The sequence below is a fragment of the Haliaeetus leucocephalus genome, unplaced genomic scaffold (assembly GCF_000737465.1).
Source record: "Haliaeetus leucocephalus isolate CR32 unplaced genomic scaffold, Haliaeetus_leucocephalus-4.0 Scaffold439, whole genome shotgun sequence".
In the NCBI taxonomy this organism is placed as follows: domain Eukaryota; kingdom Metazoa; phylum Chordata; class Aves; order Accipitriformes; family Accipitridae; genus Haliaeetus; species Haliaeetus leucocephalus.
The window spans coordinates 7,153,306-7,172,187 of NW_010972875.1; the positions used below are offsets into that span (position 1 = coordinate 7,153,306).

The 18,882-nt window shown below is 40.6% G+C and overlaps 1 protein-coding gene across 1 annotated transcript in view; it reads right to left on the bottom strand.

The window, feature by feature from the left end:
• The window catches only part of USP46 (ubiquitin specific peptidase 46), a 28,421-nt gene extending 9,713 nt beyond the window's left edge, over positions 1-18,708 (bottom strand). The window contains exons 1-4 of the mRNA XM_010574510.1: positions 18,362-18,708; positions 5,616-5,696; positions 4,613-4,826; positions 2,126-2,355 (exon numbers count right to left, since the gene is read on the bottom strand). Of these exons, the coding sequence (XP_010572812.1) occupies positions 2,126-2,355; positions 4,613-4,826; positions 5,616-5,696; positions 18,362-18,397 (561 nt within the window). The 5' untranslated portion in view covers positions 18,398-18,708. The remainder of the gene's footprint in view (positions 1-2,125; positions 2,356-4,612; positions 4,827-5,615; positions 5,697-18,361) is intronic.
• Positions 18,709-18,882: the final 174 nt, after the last annotated feature.

The following is an 18,882-nucleotide window of genomic DNA, read 5'->3' on the forward strand; positions in this document are numbered from 1 at the left end:
AAAACTGGCAGCAATCAACTGCAGTATAAACATACAGCTAGAATTCGAAAGACAGAGCAACGAAGCTTCAGAGAACATTGTGTCTCTATGGCTGGAACTAGAGTTCTGTCAGACACATTGCATATCAAGAAAGAGGTTAAATACTTGGAAAAGTTTTTGGCAAGTATAGTGTTTCATCTGAATACCACAAAGAAGCTAGGAATTTTGTTATTGATTTCAGCACATCAAATATTTACTGAAAGGGGAAGATGAGCTAGTTGGGGCTAGAATAACACAGACCAAAACTAAAGGTAGCTGGAAAACCAGATTCAAATTGCATTCTTTGTGAGAATAAGAACTGCTGGAATCTGAATGATTCTTCATGCACTACATATGAATATTTTAGCAAAGGAACATCTTTTAATCCATTTTACAATTTCCCAAAGATTTCGAGATACAATAATACAAGAAAAACAAACTGGAAAAGTATCCTGAGTAGTATACAGTGTTTTTGCATTCACAGGAAGCTACAGACAAGCCTTTCTACAGCAGCAATACCTAGCATGGACTTTTTCCATAAAGCTCGGTCTCATTGAATTACAAATAGGGTGTTGTGCAGTTTTGCTGTTACTCAAGGACACATCCTGACTTCAGTACAGTTTATCTCAGTAAACACTGGATATTAATTTATAATTAGGCCACAACCCTTTGAAGAAGCTTGTCAGATAAAAAATAATTCTAAATTCTACCCTTTCACTTATTTTAACTTGCTATTATTACTTGGGTTTTTATAATTGAAATAGATTAAAGAATTAATTTTCAATATCTCGCTCTGGTTTTCACTTATACAAGCTTGTTCCAAACTTGGTACAACCCCTTTTTTCAGGTTCACTATCACTGTATCTCTTTTTTCCCCTCTGTCTGACCCAAATCCCTGGAGAATTCATATTTTCTTCGAGTATAGAGCTATTCTTCATGATGATCAATATCAGAATATGTTCTTTTACACATCTGGTAGGACCCGGGTAGGGTTTATCTCACCTAACTTCAGCTGTCTAAAGTTAGATATTTAACCTCAGCTTGCTGTCTGAAGATACCTTCTCTGGGCACCTTCTCCAGGCACTTTAATGCAGATAATCTATAAAGTTGCATTTTCTTTAAAGGAAGTCCTTGGTAGCAGTGTTGCTGTGAGATAAAAACACATTATTCTTAGGCCAGATCAGTTTGCTGGCCCAGTTCACAGCATTGCTGCACCAACAATTGCAAAAGCTCAGTAACACTGTAGAGCCAGGACAAGATGTATCGAGCAGAATACCTGATACTGCTGAAAACTTTCAGTTTCATGAAACAGCCTAGAGACAGATGGAGACAGCTTCCTGCAGGAGCTCCTTTGCAATCTCCATCATCTACAGAAGGAGCTGAGAAAACTAGTTCATCCTTGACAGCTACCTTTTACAAAGCAAAGGTTAGGTGACGTTAATTCCAACCTTTTTGGAAAGTCAGGGTCACTGCTCTCCCCAAAACACATTTTTTTCTTGTCTGTGTTACTCTTTCACATAGCAACCTCACAGAGAGAAACTTTTTTATTATTTCTTTTCCCTTAAAGTAGGAGCATGTGATTGAAAACCACAGAAATCAATAGGAGACTTGCAAGCAGGTTTCCTAACTGAGACTAATTTTTACTCATACTTCAAATATGAGACTTCAAACTGACAGCATCCTCTAGAAAATATTAGGGAGATAAAAGAAAACATATGGTTTGTTAATAACAAACCCTCTGTATGCCAGTCACATTCTTAGGATTGAATTAACACAAATTCATCTTAACATTTTACTTATTCATGGAATGATGATGTGAATATCTTCTTCCAAAGTTACAGTAATAAGGAAGGGTATTCATTAACTAGCAAGGATTTTAACTGTAGGGATATGTATTAGGACAGCAAGACTTGGCATAGGTTAGCCAAGTAATGCTTAGAAAAATAAATTTTTAGAAAAGAATATACTCACTTCAAGAAGTAAAGTCTACAGGAATATCCACAATTCTCAGATGTCTGAAAAGATTCATATATTTATATATATAAAATATATCTATCTATTAAAGAGCAACAACCAAAAAACCCCAAAAATCTATCCCAATGCTTACGGTTTCACAGTTCAAACATCTAGTTTCGTTAGTCAGTGTTCCCTGAAAAATCTCATGCACCCAGGTGAGTTCTTGCTTATTGTTCTCTTCAGCTTCATTCATGTTGCCATTTTTCAGTTTCCCATTTTGCTTTTCCTGTTTCTTCTCCTCCTGCAAAATGTCTGCGATGGTGTTGAGCAGGTAATTTAAAAACTCATGTGCATCCTGCTGCATGTAGTTGTCAAAGAGATCTGTGAAGAAGAGAGTTGAGATTTCTAAAGCTGAGTATATCCTTTCCTTCAAGAAAGCAAACTAAATTCATTATTTCTTTCCAAATACATGTACTGGCCCTTGCTCAGCAAAGTTATTTAAAATCATGCCAAAGAAGAGCAGTTTTGCAGTCACACTGGCTTCCATGAAGCATCTTTGGTGGAAGGCTTCATCTCACCTAACTTTAGGTGCCTGAAAGGTTATGCTCTTCTTTGGAGTTGGTTGTGTAGGCTCCCATCACAGTCAATGAAAAAAGCAAGAGGGTGACTCATCCCAAATTAATTCCTTAGACTAGATGTCTAACTTTAGGCACCACTGACTCCCACCCATATATTCCAAGTCCCTCAGACACTTACGAACATCACAGAGTTTGGACAGTAAGACACATGGCTGGGGAAACTGAAGACATTGGATGCTGACACACACTAGTGTACTGTGTCCGGCTGCGATGGAGTTACCTTTCCTCACAGCAGCCCATACAGTGCTGTGCTTTGTACGTGTGGCTAGAACAGTGTTGATAGCGCACCAGTGTTTCGGCTATTGCTGAGCAGCGCTCACATAGCATCAAGGCTGTCTCTCCAGCCCACTCGCCCCCAGCTCCTGCCAAAGGCTGGTAGGCTGGGGGGGGGCAAGAAGTTGGGAGGGAACATAGCTGGAACAACTGACCCAAACTGACCAAAGGGATATTTCATGCCATGTGACTTCATTTCTAGCAATAAAAGCTAAGAGAAAAGGGGGGGGTGGGGGGCGCATTCATTATTACGACATTTGTCTTCAGAAGCAACTCCTACGCATACCAAGGCCCTGCTTCCCAGGGAGTGGGTGGAAATTGCCTGCTGATGAGAGGCAGAGAATAAATCTCCTTTGGTTTTGCTTTGCTTCTGCATGTGGCCTTTGCTTTTTTTTTTTTTTGTTACACCGCCTTTATATCAACGCACAAGTTTTTTTCATCTTATTTTCCCCCGCTGTCCTGCTGAGGAGGGGAGTAAGAGCCAGGCTTGGTGGGCACCTGGCAGCCAGCCAAGGTTAACCCACTACAAATAGTAATAATAACACCATCTAACAAAGCTCATTTTTCACACACAAGTCTGATGAGCAGAGACTTGTCCTCTTCAATGAGAAATGCTTGCAGGAGGAGGGGAGAATATCTCAGTGGTGATTTAGTACAGACTTCTCCAGTGAAGGCTTAATTTGCCCACTGTGTTGAAGAAAAAAGAATCTGTGTTCCCAAGAAATGTGTATTTTTATCCCCCTTCTCCTGAAAAAGCTCACGTGGATTTCCTCAGAAAATATTGTGCAGATCATTCAGCTTTGCAGTGTCTAGCCTGGACACATAAGCAGGTTAACACACACTGAATCTGGCCCTAATTTAAAAAAGCTGAAAACATAAGATCCAGTCCCTAAAAGTGATCCCCAACAGTGTGGGGGCATTTATCACTAAATGACTCAGAGCTAACTTTGCCACACTTTCAAAAGCCTGCTCTGGAATGAACAGTCTGCCTATTTATATGCTGTCACCAGGAAGCAATTTCTTCCAGGTGTTTGATTTGTACTTGGTCTCTTCATTCAAAGCTCCCCTGTTTCTAAGCATACCACCCACATTGATACGAATCCAGGCCAAAATGGAGCTGTGTGGCAGGCTTCCTTATTTCAAGATGTTCCTCATATCCCTTAGACAGAACTACTGCAAGATTAGGCATATGCTGTTGCCAACCTAATGCTCAAAAAGGGCCTGATGCTTCACAAAGACTTCTAAGAAAAAGAGCAGCAGTCGATGTGTAGTCCACTCAACACTCCCACATACATACAGTTACTTATCCTCCAGTGTTTTGGACTAGTGGTGCCTGTAGCACTCCTAGGGCACACAGTTTCTATACAGCCAACTGCCCTCAATGTTTCTCTCTGCCATACTCTCCAAAAAAAAATTTAAAAATTACAGCAGAGTGTCAACCTATTCCCAGCCCTAGCTCACTGTACAGTGCGGTCTGTCCCACCATACTGTGACAACATCATTAATTCATGCACCTCTCGGAAATTATGAAACCTGGTATGGTTATTTCAAGTGTAATATCACGTACACAGATACTGAAATATTAATATCTAAACCCCCAAAAGTACTAAAAGCAATTTACAAATCTAACCTGAACATCTGATTAATATGACCACATTGCCCAATATTTATTTATACTTTCCTGATCAATGTATAAATGTCTAAGAGGATTCCAGTTTTACACTTACCGTTCTCTTTTCGTAACCTTGATATGAACTTCTTTGGTGGAATAACTCCAACTTTCTTCTTCTGAGTAGCAATACTATGGAAAAGATCTGCTAGGCAAGTCAAGAGATTTTCCTTCTTTTTCTGTTGGGCCTTGTATGATAATACATTTTCCCGAAATGGCCGGCAAAAATACAATGCCTGCAGCACGGAGTTACAGTAGCAGGTGTTCCCAAACTGCCATGTAAAATTAAAAACAGTCTTAATCCCTGTGCATCACAATAAAACTAGTTGCTTCATTCAACTTCTGGCTTCTGTGCCCCTGTCACATACCAGCCATTTTGCCATGCAGCTGCTGTAGGAATATATTTCCACACCCACCCCGACACTTCACAGAAAAAAACTATGGTGTTCTAAATTAACTAGCATACAAAGTAAAAGTTTCCACATGCAAGAGATATATTTATTGTAGTGGATCTCCTTAAGCTTGTTTCCATATATTTATATACTCTTGCTGGGCTCTATCCTACTGCTCAGTAGCAGAATGACTAATGTTTTCAACGGAAAGAGTTACTCTATCTGTTTTATTTATATGGGAATAAACAAGTGATTAAACACCCTTCTCACTCATTCTCTCCTTAGTCAGATAAAAAAGCTCCTCCTAAGAGAGTCCCCAATGCAGACTGCTGTACCTAAGCTTGTACATACTTCCATCACTTTTCCCCTCATGTTTCATAGCTAAAATAGACTTTTAACGTTATTGAGCTGCAGGTTCTAATCCCTGGAAACATCCATAGAACAGTAAACTGTTTTCTCTGGGGGTGTATGAAGCTATCTTCAAACAACTGATACAATTTTGCAATCCACTTTGCCTAAAATTGGAACATGAGTGGCACTTTTTCAAAAAAAGGCAATCCTACCTTAGAACAGGATTGGGGGAGGAAAAAAAAAAAAAAGAAACCAAAGCTCAAGTAACTTCAAAGCCATAGTTCTGTTTATGGTTTGCCTACTGAAAATGGTACTTACATTGACCAAGCCAAAGTAGTGTTCATTGATTGGAAACTGCTCTGGGCCAATGTCTTTTTCCAGAGCAGAGGCATTGGTGCCCTATAAAAAAAGAGAGAAGAAATTATTTAGAATATTAAGATTCTAAAAGACGTTATGGACAGCATCAAGACAGAAACTTATTTTTTCCTTTCAGCTACAATTAACCAAGCTAACTCTGCCTTACTGATGGGCCAGTATGAGTCATACGAGCCAATAAAAATATTTGTGGTTCTAGGTAGTGGAGCTGGCCTGACCTAGACACTGTAGTAATGGCTGAATAGAAGTGAACAGGCCACAACAACAGTGGTTCTCCCCACACCCACCTCCTCCTTGTTTTTACTGTGTACGTGAACAGCTGGGTCCCATTACCCTCTTCCCTCATAAAGATACTTTTTGATCTTAAGCAAAACCCTTAAAGTTATCTTGGATAAACCAGTTCCTAGATGTATGGTAGGTTTTCTAAGCATTACTGAAACTCCTCTGAATTCCTTCTAATTCATCAACAGCCTTTAACAATACTTGGGGTCCAGGCTGGCACCCAGTTCTAGTAACAACATCACAAATGTTAAAAGCAAGTGTAATATATCTGCTATTTTGTCTTATCTAACATCAAAGGGTGCATAAGCCCAAGCACTGTTACATCTCTTAGTCACTGCCTCAGTGTGGCAAGTTATGTTCAGCCGTATCTTCACTCCAACAGCAAAGTTGCTTCCACAACTATTGGTTGGTGAAGTACAACCACTAATTTTATATGTTACCTGTAGTTTTGATATATTAAAATGCCCATTTTTGAACAAGCTTAGATTACCATGCAAGCAAGCAAGCTAGATTGCTGGCAAAGTAAATGTAATCACTCCTATTCACTCTATAAGCATATAGATCCCTGTAGGACCTCACAAAATGGGTGTATTTGGACAAGTACTCCCTACATACATTTATTCAAGACCTATCAGTTAGCCAATTTTTAATCTGTATGATAAGTGCTTAACCGACATCATACATTTATTTCCTTACTGAGCATGCTCTGCAGTGTGAAGCAGTAATATATTATGCCTTAGAATTTCCATCACACAAGAACAGAACAGTTGGTTGACTTTCATAAAACCATGTAAAATGCCCCTGCAAACATGCCAACATGTAAAACATCTGAAAATTGCTGAAATTTCCTATGTTCCTGAGTTCGTTCGATATATCATTTGTTCAGAGACGTCATCAGCTAAAATTTTCAAAGTTACTGGTAATCAGATTCAGTAATTCTGGTGTCCCTCCCCCATCCTCTCCCCAAAGCCTGATTTGTGTTTTCTTACTGCACCTGCCATCACCACTACTTGCTATACTAGATTATTATTTCATGTTAACTCATCAAAAAAAGATTATTTTAGTCAACAGAATCAGTGGTGTGAAACTCAGCACAGGTGCTCTTTGAGAATTTGCAAGCCTTGAAAGTAAAACAGCTCCTTCAAGTTGGCAGCTTCCAGAAAAGCTCCAAAGATTTTGTATTTCACATCCCCTTATCAGACCTCTTTCCAGTCTCTCCCTTTCTCACATATACACATAGCTCATTGCTCAGACCAAGTGTATGTGATTTCCCAGGCATTCCCTTTGAGACTGAAGTACTTTACCTGCACAAGGCTCCATGCAAAGCTTAAGGGGTATGTTATATGTCCTCACCAGGCTCTGCCAAGCCTCAGCGAGAAACTTGGAAACAGGAAGGATCTATACAAAGTGATTATTGGCTACCTTTCAACAGAGATGACAATGTGATAATTATGTATGTTCCATATGAAGATTAGTTTCTTTGCTTGGAAAGTCAGCCTTGCCAAAGAAGCACAGATTCAGCAAAAGCATCGGACTTCCTGAGAGAGAGGAAACTGATAGACTTTTGCTTATCTGATATTAACAGTGAAGCAAACAGCCACTGTTACCCTCAAAACCTTGTCTGATAAAAGAAAAACATGACTACAAAAGATTAATGCAGCTTCTGAAGAAACCATCTTCATATTAATACTCATTCTACAGCATTCAGATCAAAGCAAAGGTTTTCTTTGATTACACTTTTAGTGTTCAAATCAAGTTCCCTAACATAAGAATGAAATGAGTGGTTTTCCAGTTTTGCAGGAAGTATTTTCCACACTGTAAAAAATTCTCCCTCTAGAATTCATGGAAAATAACATCTCTAAAAAATAACCTCCTACTCTTTCATAAACTACAGGTTAGTGTATGCTGTTAGATAAGTAGAATGCAAGTATTTTGCTAACTGGTTGCTCCTACATTACTCACTTGACTTTCCTCCGGGGCCAGGGTTTCTTACTTCAAAGGATGCCAGATGGTTTTACAAATCCTTTTGAGCATTTAAATTGTCTTGTAAATATTGTGAGAAAGAGCAAGAATCAGGATTTACCAAACAAAATTATCACTGAAAACCAAACAAATCCATTATGTGCCCTAACTGATCTTCATATAAAAACTATATATTGCATGGAAATTTCCAAAAGTACATGGTGTTGAAACAACATATGCTTAGTAACAGCTCATAGTAGAGCTCTACCTCTCCAAAACCAGGCCTTGGCTGTTGCAAATAGAAAATGAAGCACTGTGTGCCTGTTTCCCAATAAAACAGAGAGGCTAAATTAAATCTTTGGGTAAGCTGACATAACTCCCATGGACTTCATTAGGAATTGTGCCTTCTTATATCAAGGGCAATTTCAGTCTGGTTTATTTTAAGGTCTCCAAAAATATACTGTTAAATTCATAGAAAAAGAAGAGTAGGAAAACAGGTAAGAAATACAGACACCTAATACTTCAAAGCAGGATATATTTCTTACATGAAGAAAAAAATGTAGACAGACTACTTAGTAAACTCAAACCATGCCACAATGCATACATATTACATGTTTTGCATAGGAAGTCTCCTCAAGAAGCAATTGACATGATGGCAGAAGAAGAAATTGGAAATTTTTGCAACCAAAGTATACCAGAAACTGTACATGCAAGCCAGGTTTAAACTGGAAAAAATGTTATTAGAGATGTGTTAAAGATGATTCAGAACTCAATTTAAACCAGCTGTATCAAATATAGAAAACATGTTAGCCTATTGAGGTTTATCTACAGCAAAAATCAACCATGATTATTTAACATTGTTTTAAGCATGGTTGTGCTTGTTCCCACTCCCAGCAAGTCATTTTGGTCACTTCTGCAGTGAAAACCTGCTCAAACATTTTTAATGCAATCCATTCTCTATGGTTTCATAAACAGTCCTGTACTTCAGCTAGGAGAAATATCCTACTGCAGCTGAATCTACTGGAGTTTCATAAAAAGAAGCAAGAGTGGCAGTGCGGCCACAGAGCCTGAAATGAGGAGAGACCACATAGGTTAATGAACTGGGATCTGAGACTATTAAATAAATTCATATTAGGGTATAGAGAAAATAAAGGAGACTCGCTCCTTCTTAAAAGAATACACTAATGAAGGAAATGCAACAAAGTGACTGTGGTAGCCAGACCTTATGAGAATGAGAACTAGGTCAATGTGGAAACTCCTTCTATATATTCTGTGGTGTTGGTGAACCTTGATTCCTCTGAAGTTTTACCACTTAATTCAACAATCAGTATTCAGCCCTTATAAAATGGCAAAGACATACAGTTGGAGACATAGCCAAGCATGGGACAGTTCAGGCTAAGCCAAGATTTCTACCACAGCATCACTCCAAAAACATTCTGGCCATATGACCTATATTTTATCCTCTTGTTATTTTGCTCTAGGCCTTCCAACGGATAAGTCTGCCAGTTATCTTTTCAGCTGAAATTTCTGATAATGTTGCTAAGAGTTTAATATGTGCTTTGCATCAAGTGAAACTGTTCCTTTGCACTTTAGCATGTAAACAAAATAACGGGGGGGGGGGGGGGAAGACATCAGATTAGATCATTAAATCACATGTCGCAAAATAACCTAACTACAGTTATTCTATGGTGGATGAGAAATGGAACAGAGCTAATATGAGAGATTCGGCAAACAGAAGACAGCAAATCAGACTCAACCTTCTAGTATGACAGAGCTTTAAAAATTGGCACCAACTTTCTAGAAATATGCATGTGCTTAATTTAAAGTAAATGAGTGCAGTAAAGAAATTAGGACATTTCATGTCACCTATGGAAAACCTATTAAATAGGTTATTAAATTTGGTTATTGCCAAATAAACAGAAACACAATAAAAATAACCATCAAACAATAAAATACAATGTAAGAAATAACAAGAAATATCTTAGTCACAAGAAAATCTAAAAAATACAAGAAAAAACACATAAAAGTTGAATTGTGGAAACAAAAATTTAACAAATATATAAAGAACAAGAAATGCACGCAGGAAGATGGCTGGTCCATGACAAAGGGCTTCAGATCATATACAGCTGTGAACTAGATTTCTTTTTCTTAGTATTCAGGGAAAGTGAGAGAAATGTGCTAGAAATAGAGTTGTTTCCTGAAGGGAGAAACTGAAGACTTAAGACAAACTAAGGGTGACGTTTGGGCTGGTAGAAGAGAAATTAGAATAAAAATAGAAATGGCTTGAGGGCCAGGCAGCCTGAGTTCCAGGATTTTGGACCGCACAGCACATGGGAGGGAAGGGAAAAAGAAGATAAAGAAAGATGTGGAAGGCCTCCTGGCCAACAAATGGTAGTGATGCATAACTCAAAAGAGAGGAAGCAACTAAATAAAATCCAAACATAGCTCCCAGAAGCAACACAAAGAAAACGAGAGTAAGAGAAGAGCAAGCAATGTCACACCATGCAGTATATATCCAACTGCTTTCAACAGACACATCACCTGTCCTCAGTGTTGGACTTTGACTATCCTCAGGGACAACCTCGACTTTCAGAGAGGTATGGTGAGTAACTGGAATAGCTGAGCCAGCCTTCTTCCAAACTCACAGATATTAAATGTCAAACCGGAAAGGTTTCTGTAGTTTTTAAAGTGTAAGTAAGTCCCACAAGATGGTTGAATTTAACCAGATTAGCTTTTTTTTCTTTCTGCAAAGAAATGTTTTATTGTTCCTCCAGCAGAGCTATTTTGGGTCTTTGTTGCCACAAGATAAAAGAGGAAAGAGAGGATGCTGTGAAAAACATAGGGGAACACAGTAAACAGTAAAAGGATATTGACTGACTGAAAAACCACTGTGTACTCACATTTTTGAAAGACAGGTGATTTAAGACAATGTATCTAAATAAATAAGTTATTTTTGTGCATTTTCTCCAAAGAGTTTTCTGATCATTAAGGCAAATTATAAGAGCTTGAAAGGAGATGTCTAACTTATTTTTTGCTGGATGCACTGAACTCTCTCTAATCACAGATCTAAGTATTACATATACCATAAATAACTTCAGCACTCTACTGTGTGGTTACCAAGAAACTGATAAAAATTTAGAGGCCTGAAATCCTGAACCACTTAAAATCTCGGACAAAGTGTTCAAGGCACTCAGTTTTATATAGCTTAAAAAACTTAAAAGCACAAAGCAACCAAGTACTGGAAGTCAGGTTCTAGTGAAGTACTGCAAGTTCAGTACCTAAATCCATAAGAATTTTTAAAAAAATATTGACCTTCAAAGTTTCCATGATTAGACAACCTTTACCAAACTGCAACTCAGTATTCTCTCATGAGGTTGTCTCCATTCCCAGCTTAATTGTTCTTGGATTAGTGGCACTCAGGCTTTTGCTGGAACAAGTAGCAGAAACTTTTTTTTTTTGGCTTGTTTCCTTCTTCAGAACACATAACCTCAAGATGGCCTCACAAGTGAAAAAGAGACTAAGATTTGCTTACAGACTATAATTTCTTCAATAACATTTTTGTCTGGGCCACCCAGGCTGCATACGTGGTGCCCCAGAGCATTCTAAAGGCAAGGCACATTCTAGACTTCATCACAGCTGCACCAGCTGGAGTAGTCTTTGATTACCTGGAGACAGAATAAAGAATATCTTCATTAAATCTCAATATAACAGGAGTTATAAGGGCTGCAGTTATGTTGCAGGACAGGTTTAGAATTCAAAATTATTTTGACAGGCAATTTTTGACAATGTTTCTCTTTTTGAGAAATGCTCTAAAAACTGTTGAAATTCAGCTGAGACAAGTGCAAGATTCTGCACATGAAGAAAAGAATCACTTGCACATGTACAGAATGGGAAACAGCTGACTAAGGTAGTAGTGCTTAAAAAAGAAAAGAAAAGAAAAAAAAAAGTCTAGAGGCCACAGTGTAGTATAAGATGAATAAGGATCAGCTATGCAATGCTATTTTAAAAAAAACACAACAACAAAAAATGTGGACAACATAATGAAATTCTTACAGACAGGAGTCTACGAAGTTCTTAAAGTAACTTTCCTGTTTAACTTGTCACTGGTAAGACTTCAGACAGGATTTTACATCCGGGTTTGGGTGCTAGGTTTCAAGAAAGATGAAGGTAACTGGAGAGAATCCGAAAGAAGGCAGTGAAAATGAAAAACTCAACTCTAGAGGAAAACGACCTGTAAAAAAGGGTTGAACAGGGTTGTGTTGCATAAGACAGAAAAGGTTGAGGCAGGGCTTGACAATATTTTCAAGTATATAGTTTGTTACAGAAGGGAAGTAGTCTGTTGTCAATCTTAAGGGTAGACAGGATGAAAACTACCAAGCTCAAATTACAGTAATGTAGATTCAGGTAAGACATTAGGAAACATTCTAGTCGTAAAGACATTGAAGCATTGGGATAGACTGCCTAGAGAGATGATGTAGTCACCATCACGGGAAATCTTTAAGTTTGACAGACATACATCAGAAATAACATAGGTTTATCAAATGGCATTCCAGTGGACAGTTGGAGACTTTATTGTCCTAGGACAGTTTAGATGCAACTATTATTAGGTCATTAATTGTGAAATCAGATTAAATAACCGCAACATGCAATATCCAGTAATGGCTGGCTTGAAACCGTCAGCACAGCAGCCTTCTGTGCAAAGGCTGAGCACACCTAAAACATGCTTACAATGGAGCCCTGACAGTGGAAATACAAGCTCATTTCTTCCCCAGAAGTACTGATACATTGTGGTGTTAAGACTACATAACGTATATAAATGTATATAAGTGTGTCTACCAAACAGCCAGCCAAGGACAGTTTCTAGAGGCTAAAGGAAGATCAGCAGAAGAGACTTTGCTGACTGCTTCTCTGACTGGCCACGATTTACACTCTACAGATTGTGGCTCTTCAAGCCCATCAGCACCTCACCTTCTGCGTGGCACGTGCCCACCATGCACAGTTAATCAGGGTCCGGAGTCTGCTTTTCATCCCATCTCTTCCACAATGCAGACTCACTCAGCCTTGCTGAGCTGTATTTAAGAGGTTCCTTTATTAAGGTATTTAGCATAACCATTTGTTTGCTCTTAATTCAGCAACTTGAAGCCAAAGACTATATGCATCTAACAGAAACGCACTGTAAACCACACATTGTATTCATGAATTGTCCTGTTGTGCTTATCTTCTAAACAACTAGTAAGAGCATGATAACCACTTTAGCCATAAAAAAGGTAGGTATTCATGCAAGACAAGCCTCAGTCATTAGTCCAGGTTATACATTGGAAATTGTATATTAGGATGTTTCTCACTTTGCATATCCGCCTCTATCCAATAAAAAATATCTTTTGTGGACTTCTGTTCATCTTTCGATGGAATGCACACTTTTTGTTTGTCAGTCCAGTACCCATTTGTCAGCCATACTCTCAAGTTTCTCATTACTTCAGAAAGGTGTTAGAATAATTAGACTTCACATTCTCTATATTTTTCATATTTTCTATATATGTCATACTGAAATTGCGCACTCGAGACTACGCTTCTAGAATTGCATTGCTTGAACTGCCTGTAAATAATCTTTTCAGATGTAAAAATCTATTTTCCTTTATCAATCTAAATACGCCTTCAGATAGCTGTTTTAACTGTCTAGGCATGTATTATTCTGCCTTAATCTCTGTTTATGAGAAGTTTTAAAAGTGATGAAGAAATTATACACTGCAGGTTGTCCAAATGAATAAATCCAGTTGAAAGTCATAGTGATCAATTCTGTAATCCAATAACATTCTTATTGTATGAAGCAGAATTTGACTATTTTTACAGCATTACAATTGTAATTTTCTTGATATCAAGTATTTTCCAGATCTATATTTGTAGTTGGAGTCATCACTCTGCCAATGCCCTATATTCAAACAAATCTTGCAATGAGTCTTTAAAATCATGACATTAAAAACAAACCAACAAACAAAAAATCCAACAGTTATTCTTATTTGCTTCCTGAATATAGAGATTCCCAGGTTTTTATGTTTTTCTCTACAACTAGTTTCTAGGATGTTCAGAAACTTTTTTTTGGGGTTTTTTTTTAAATGAAAGCTGAAATTCACAGGTATTCACATAATACCTGGTGAATTTTGTGAATGTTTTCCTGAAGAAAAACACCAATTATTATGAAATTTATAGAGACTATGAGAAGAACGGGTAACATGAAAGCCCAGTTAATAAACCCCAAAATTTATCTGAGGAACTGCAATGTTTTTCCAAAGAATACCTATACAACTGTGAGGTATCTCAGATGATACCTTGATCCAAATGTGTTCAGAATGTCCCATTTATTAAGTTGACAGAGCACTCTGAAGTACAGATCAGATTATTTGAAATACTATTACAAAATTATGAAAGGGGTGATTAATACCTGTTCTCAGCAGAATACTAAAAGGTACTTAGGAGAAATATGGTCCACAGAGCTTGTTAGCCATCTCTGTAAAAATATATGTCAATACATTCTCAAATGGTTAGATGTCCTTCACTCTACATGACAGTAACATCCCTAGGCCACACCTGCAGCATAAGCTTAACTTAGAACTCAAGACTGTACCAAAAGCTCATCAACAGAGAAACATACTGCAGAGGATTTCAGTAACAACAATCTTAAAATGCCACCGTGCCTATCTACTCTGAAACAGCATTTTGTACTTGAGTCATCAGGTTATCTCACAGAAACAATACCAAAGAGGATTACAGCACATCCCTAGTTTGTGTCTACAGTCTACAAGGGTTACACGGCACCGGGTGTTGCTATTCCCTCAAACCGGGTTTCTTCAGTGTATCTCATGCTTCTTCACATCTACCGTACCTGTCCTACATAATGATTGTACACATGATTGTATACCTCCTGTGGTGAACCTGGTGTGCAGACAGAGTGGATAAACTTTCCCGGTGTCTGAAAGGCAGGTAAGGGGAACACCTTGGGGACTAGACCTCCAAATCAGCGAGGGTGGCCACTGTGCCCAGATAAGAGTCCCACTGATTCCTTCAGGCACAGTTGCCTTCATCCCCTCCAGCCCAGCAGAACAAGTTTTAGCTCTTTGGTGTCATTAAGCTGTTAGTTACAAAACTATCATTATTATAACCAAGGGGACAAAACCGGTAAAAGACAATACAGGAATTTTGTTTAATTCTAGAAGGTTGTGCATTTGAATATTTACTACAAATAAATGTGCCAAGTGGAAAGTTTTGCACCTAACATTTTTTCTTACTGGTTACCTCCTACTGTGTCTGCCTCAGCATGAGGCAGAGCTTATCCAGTGTACTAGACCTCTTTTGCAAGCAAGTTACATACTGTCCCTGGCTTCCTTGCTTCACTACACTTGTTTTGATCCTTCCTGGAAAAGACTGAATCTCTACCGTCTTCGGGAGACCAAAACTACAACCTGAGATACTAGACCTCAGGCAGTCAATTAAATAGCAAACATGCATCCTGCAATGCTGACTACCCAAGTTCCCTTGAGCTAAATTTCATCTATTTTTCCCCTTCAGGACATGAAAGTACTTGGACAAACAAACACAAAAGACTTTGTCAAGAAAGGACTACCATTGAAAACATAATCTATGTTGCATTCAGAGAAGGACAAATATTTCAGGATCAATTCCTTCCTCTATCTCTCTCCATCCTCCTGCTCCCCGCCCCCTGAAAATCAGCCAAGCATCATCCATTTTTTTGCAAAAGTTAAGGAAAAAAAAAAATCTCTGTGAACACTCTCAAGTGGAACAGGAACGGAAAAAGATAAAGAAGAACAGAACTTTTTTTTTTTCATTACTGTGTTCAACCAGGTTAAAAAACTTAGAAACATACTATTATGCAGCATTATATACTAAAATATATTATATTACCTAAGAATGTTGCAGCTATTTCTTAGTCCACAAATTCTAAGTAGTTCAGTTCTTCAAGCACTATGTTATAGTGCAGCAACAAGTTCTGGGAATTAATATCTTTGTCTGGTAGATTTCTACAGATGCCCTATATCAAACTAGCACTGCAAATATTCAGGTTTTATACAGGTAAAAGATTTTCTTATATACCTCTAACCTTCCAAAGTCCCATTCTTATGGAGGGTTGTCATAGTTCCTCCTACAGACCATTGAGTTCAAGTCCACCAACTCATCTAAGCCAACACCTTTTTGGAAGAGCCATAATGCAGTGTTGCCAATACTTCCAAGAATTTATGTTTTTCTCACAGCCCCAAATTCCTGTAGCTTTCTGAAAATCTCAGCTTTTTTTCCTAAAAGACTTTCCAGGCCCTGTGGGTTATCCAGAAAAGACTAAATGTGACCAGCACAACACAACATCTCTAAAAGCTAAGTACACAGGTCCCAAGGAATACGTAGCTTTAAAACATCATTATTGTTACACCAACTTCACCTTCTGTCACAGTACTGCTACCATGAACTGGAATTACCTTGAACTATGAGCCCTTGCATGCTTTTTCTCCCCGAGGCTCTAACTCTTCCTTGCAGTCTCCCCATTTCTCGGATGCTACTTTTGCAGGATATACTGGCAGTGACAGCTGAGCAGCACACCATTAGAACAACCTCCTCAGTTTTGCTGTGAATCTCTTCAGTCTTTGGGAGAAGCGTACTGTATGCAAGTGCATCTGTTTGAAGCGCATGAAAGAAATAATGGAGTTCCTAGTACTTCATGCCAATGCTAAAGTCTTACAACCACCTAAGAGTCTCCAGCTCCCCTTCATGCGGTGCTCTCTTACGCAGTCTGCGGGGCATCACACCCACCATTCATCAGCAATAAAAAACAGAGACTGCCTCAGAAGGAAGGTTAAGTGTGCCCAGGTTTTCTCCTCAGCCATGTACTGTTTCCTAAACCTTTCTTTGCAGTATCCCTGGCCCACTGGCCCACAGGACTGGAAATGATTAAGAGCAATGAAAAGCTTAGAAAACTACTTACTGTTGGTGAAGAAAGGTGAGCACCCAGATTATTTTACCCCAAGTCTGGATTTTGTATTAAGTTTTTTTAACCCCAAATCCAACCCTTCCTCTCTGCATTTCAGAGCAGGCATTTCAAAGTGAGGACTGAGGCTTAAGTCAGAACTATGCATGGGATGTCTGGGCATCTGGTTGAAAACAAAAAAGCAAGCCCACTTAAGTGGAAGTGTGGGCACGTGGAAGGGGAGCAGGCTCGCAATCCGCACTCCCTCCCCCAGACCACTGCTGCTGACCCCGCAGGAGCCAGGCCTCTGGGGCTGTGCCTGTTGCCTTACCCTAGAGGTAGGCTCCATTCTCCAGGGCAGATGAATGGTATGTGTGGCATCACCAGCACAAGGCATGCTGGGGCACCACATGGAGGGAAGCTGGCAACTGCATGTAGCTGCTCTTGAAGAACCTGGAAATAAGGGGGAAAATTACAGACTAAAACAATAAAATGTGCAGAAATAAGCTTCTCTTCTGTTTGCATTGGGGTGCTTAGCACACACCCATTTCTTTGGCAAGTTCATTACTGCCTCACTGTATTAAGCCTTTGACAGACAAAGTTTGAGGTCTCCCTTCCCCCACCAAGAAGTTTCAAAAATCTAAACACAATCAGATGCTCCAGGTTTGTTAGGATTAAAATTGGTCCCAAGCACAATGCAGAAAGTGTCCTTTCAGCTGTTCCTGGGGAGGAAAGCAGCCAAGGCTGAACATACAAACAAAAATATTAATATTTCCTTATTACTTCCTAATTGCCTAGTCTGATTTAGAGAAAGCTAAGTGATTCAAGAGTACTTAACAAACAGCAGTCCTCTCCGAGTGGCACGCAGTGCAAGCTAAACACTGATGTTTGCTCTAAAGCCAAGACTTCCTAGAACAGGTAGCTACCGTCGGAATCCCAAAGCGCGTTATCAGGCACCTAAACATCCTCGTTTTCTGCGTAACCGGGGGAGCTCCTGGCCCCCTGTGACCGCAGGGTACCTGCCCGGCCTGAGAGGGTTAAGTGGGGTCACTGACCTAACGAGCATTCAGACCCCAACTTTGGGGTCCTTTCGCAGGATTCTTAGGGCAAGAGGAAGGGCAGGAGGAGGAAGGGCGGGCTGCGGCTCCGTCTGCAACGCGCATCGGCCGGGCCACCTCCGCTCCGGAGGGCCCCGCACCGGCTCAGCATCTCCGTCCCTCCCCGGCCCGCTCCCGGGCTGCTCCGGGAAAACTCCTCGGGACGTCGCCGCTCTCCGGCGGCCGACTCCAGCCCGGGCACGTCCCGGCGCAGCCTGCCCGGCTCCCCCGCCGCCGGGCGCAGGGATGCGGTCGCTTCCTCTGCCTGGCGCCCCTGGGGGGAGCCCCCCCAGCCGCCCCTCCGCCGGCCCCAGCAGGGCCTGCCCCCGGAGGGGCTGCTGTGCCGCCCCCCGCCGGCGCGCCTGCCCGCCAGCACTCACCATATTACAGATGGAGGCGATGTTTCTGACAGTCATGAGTCTAAAGGTTGCAGCGATCCCACACCGCCATCTTTATAAGGTGAAAACAGCCCCGCTCATGGTGGGAAGAGCGCAGGAAGGGAGAGGGGGCGGCGGCGGCGGCTCCTGCTCCGGGGCTGGGATAAAAGCAAGAGGAGGGGACTGCACGGGCACCCTTCGCGCCCGCGGCGCGGCGAGAAGGACGGACCTTCCTGCCCTCCCTCCTCCGGGCGAGTGGCCGGGAGGTTCAGCAGCGCGGGGAGAGCAGCCGCATCTCCGCTCCTTCCGCCTCTGACTCTCGCACGGCCCGCAGGGCCCCGGGCTCCCGCTGGAGCGCTCAGCCGCGCCTCTGCGCCAGCCGGCACCGCGCTAATCTCCCCCTTCCTCCTCCTCCTCCTCCTTCTCCTCCTCCTCCTCCTCTCCTGGCGGCTGCCGTTGCCGCTCGCCGCTCCATTGCAGCGCCGCGCCCGCTGATCCGCTCTGACCGCCCCCGGGGAGGGGGG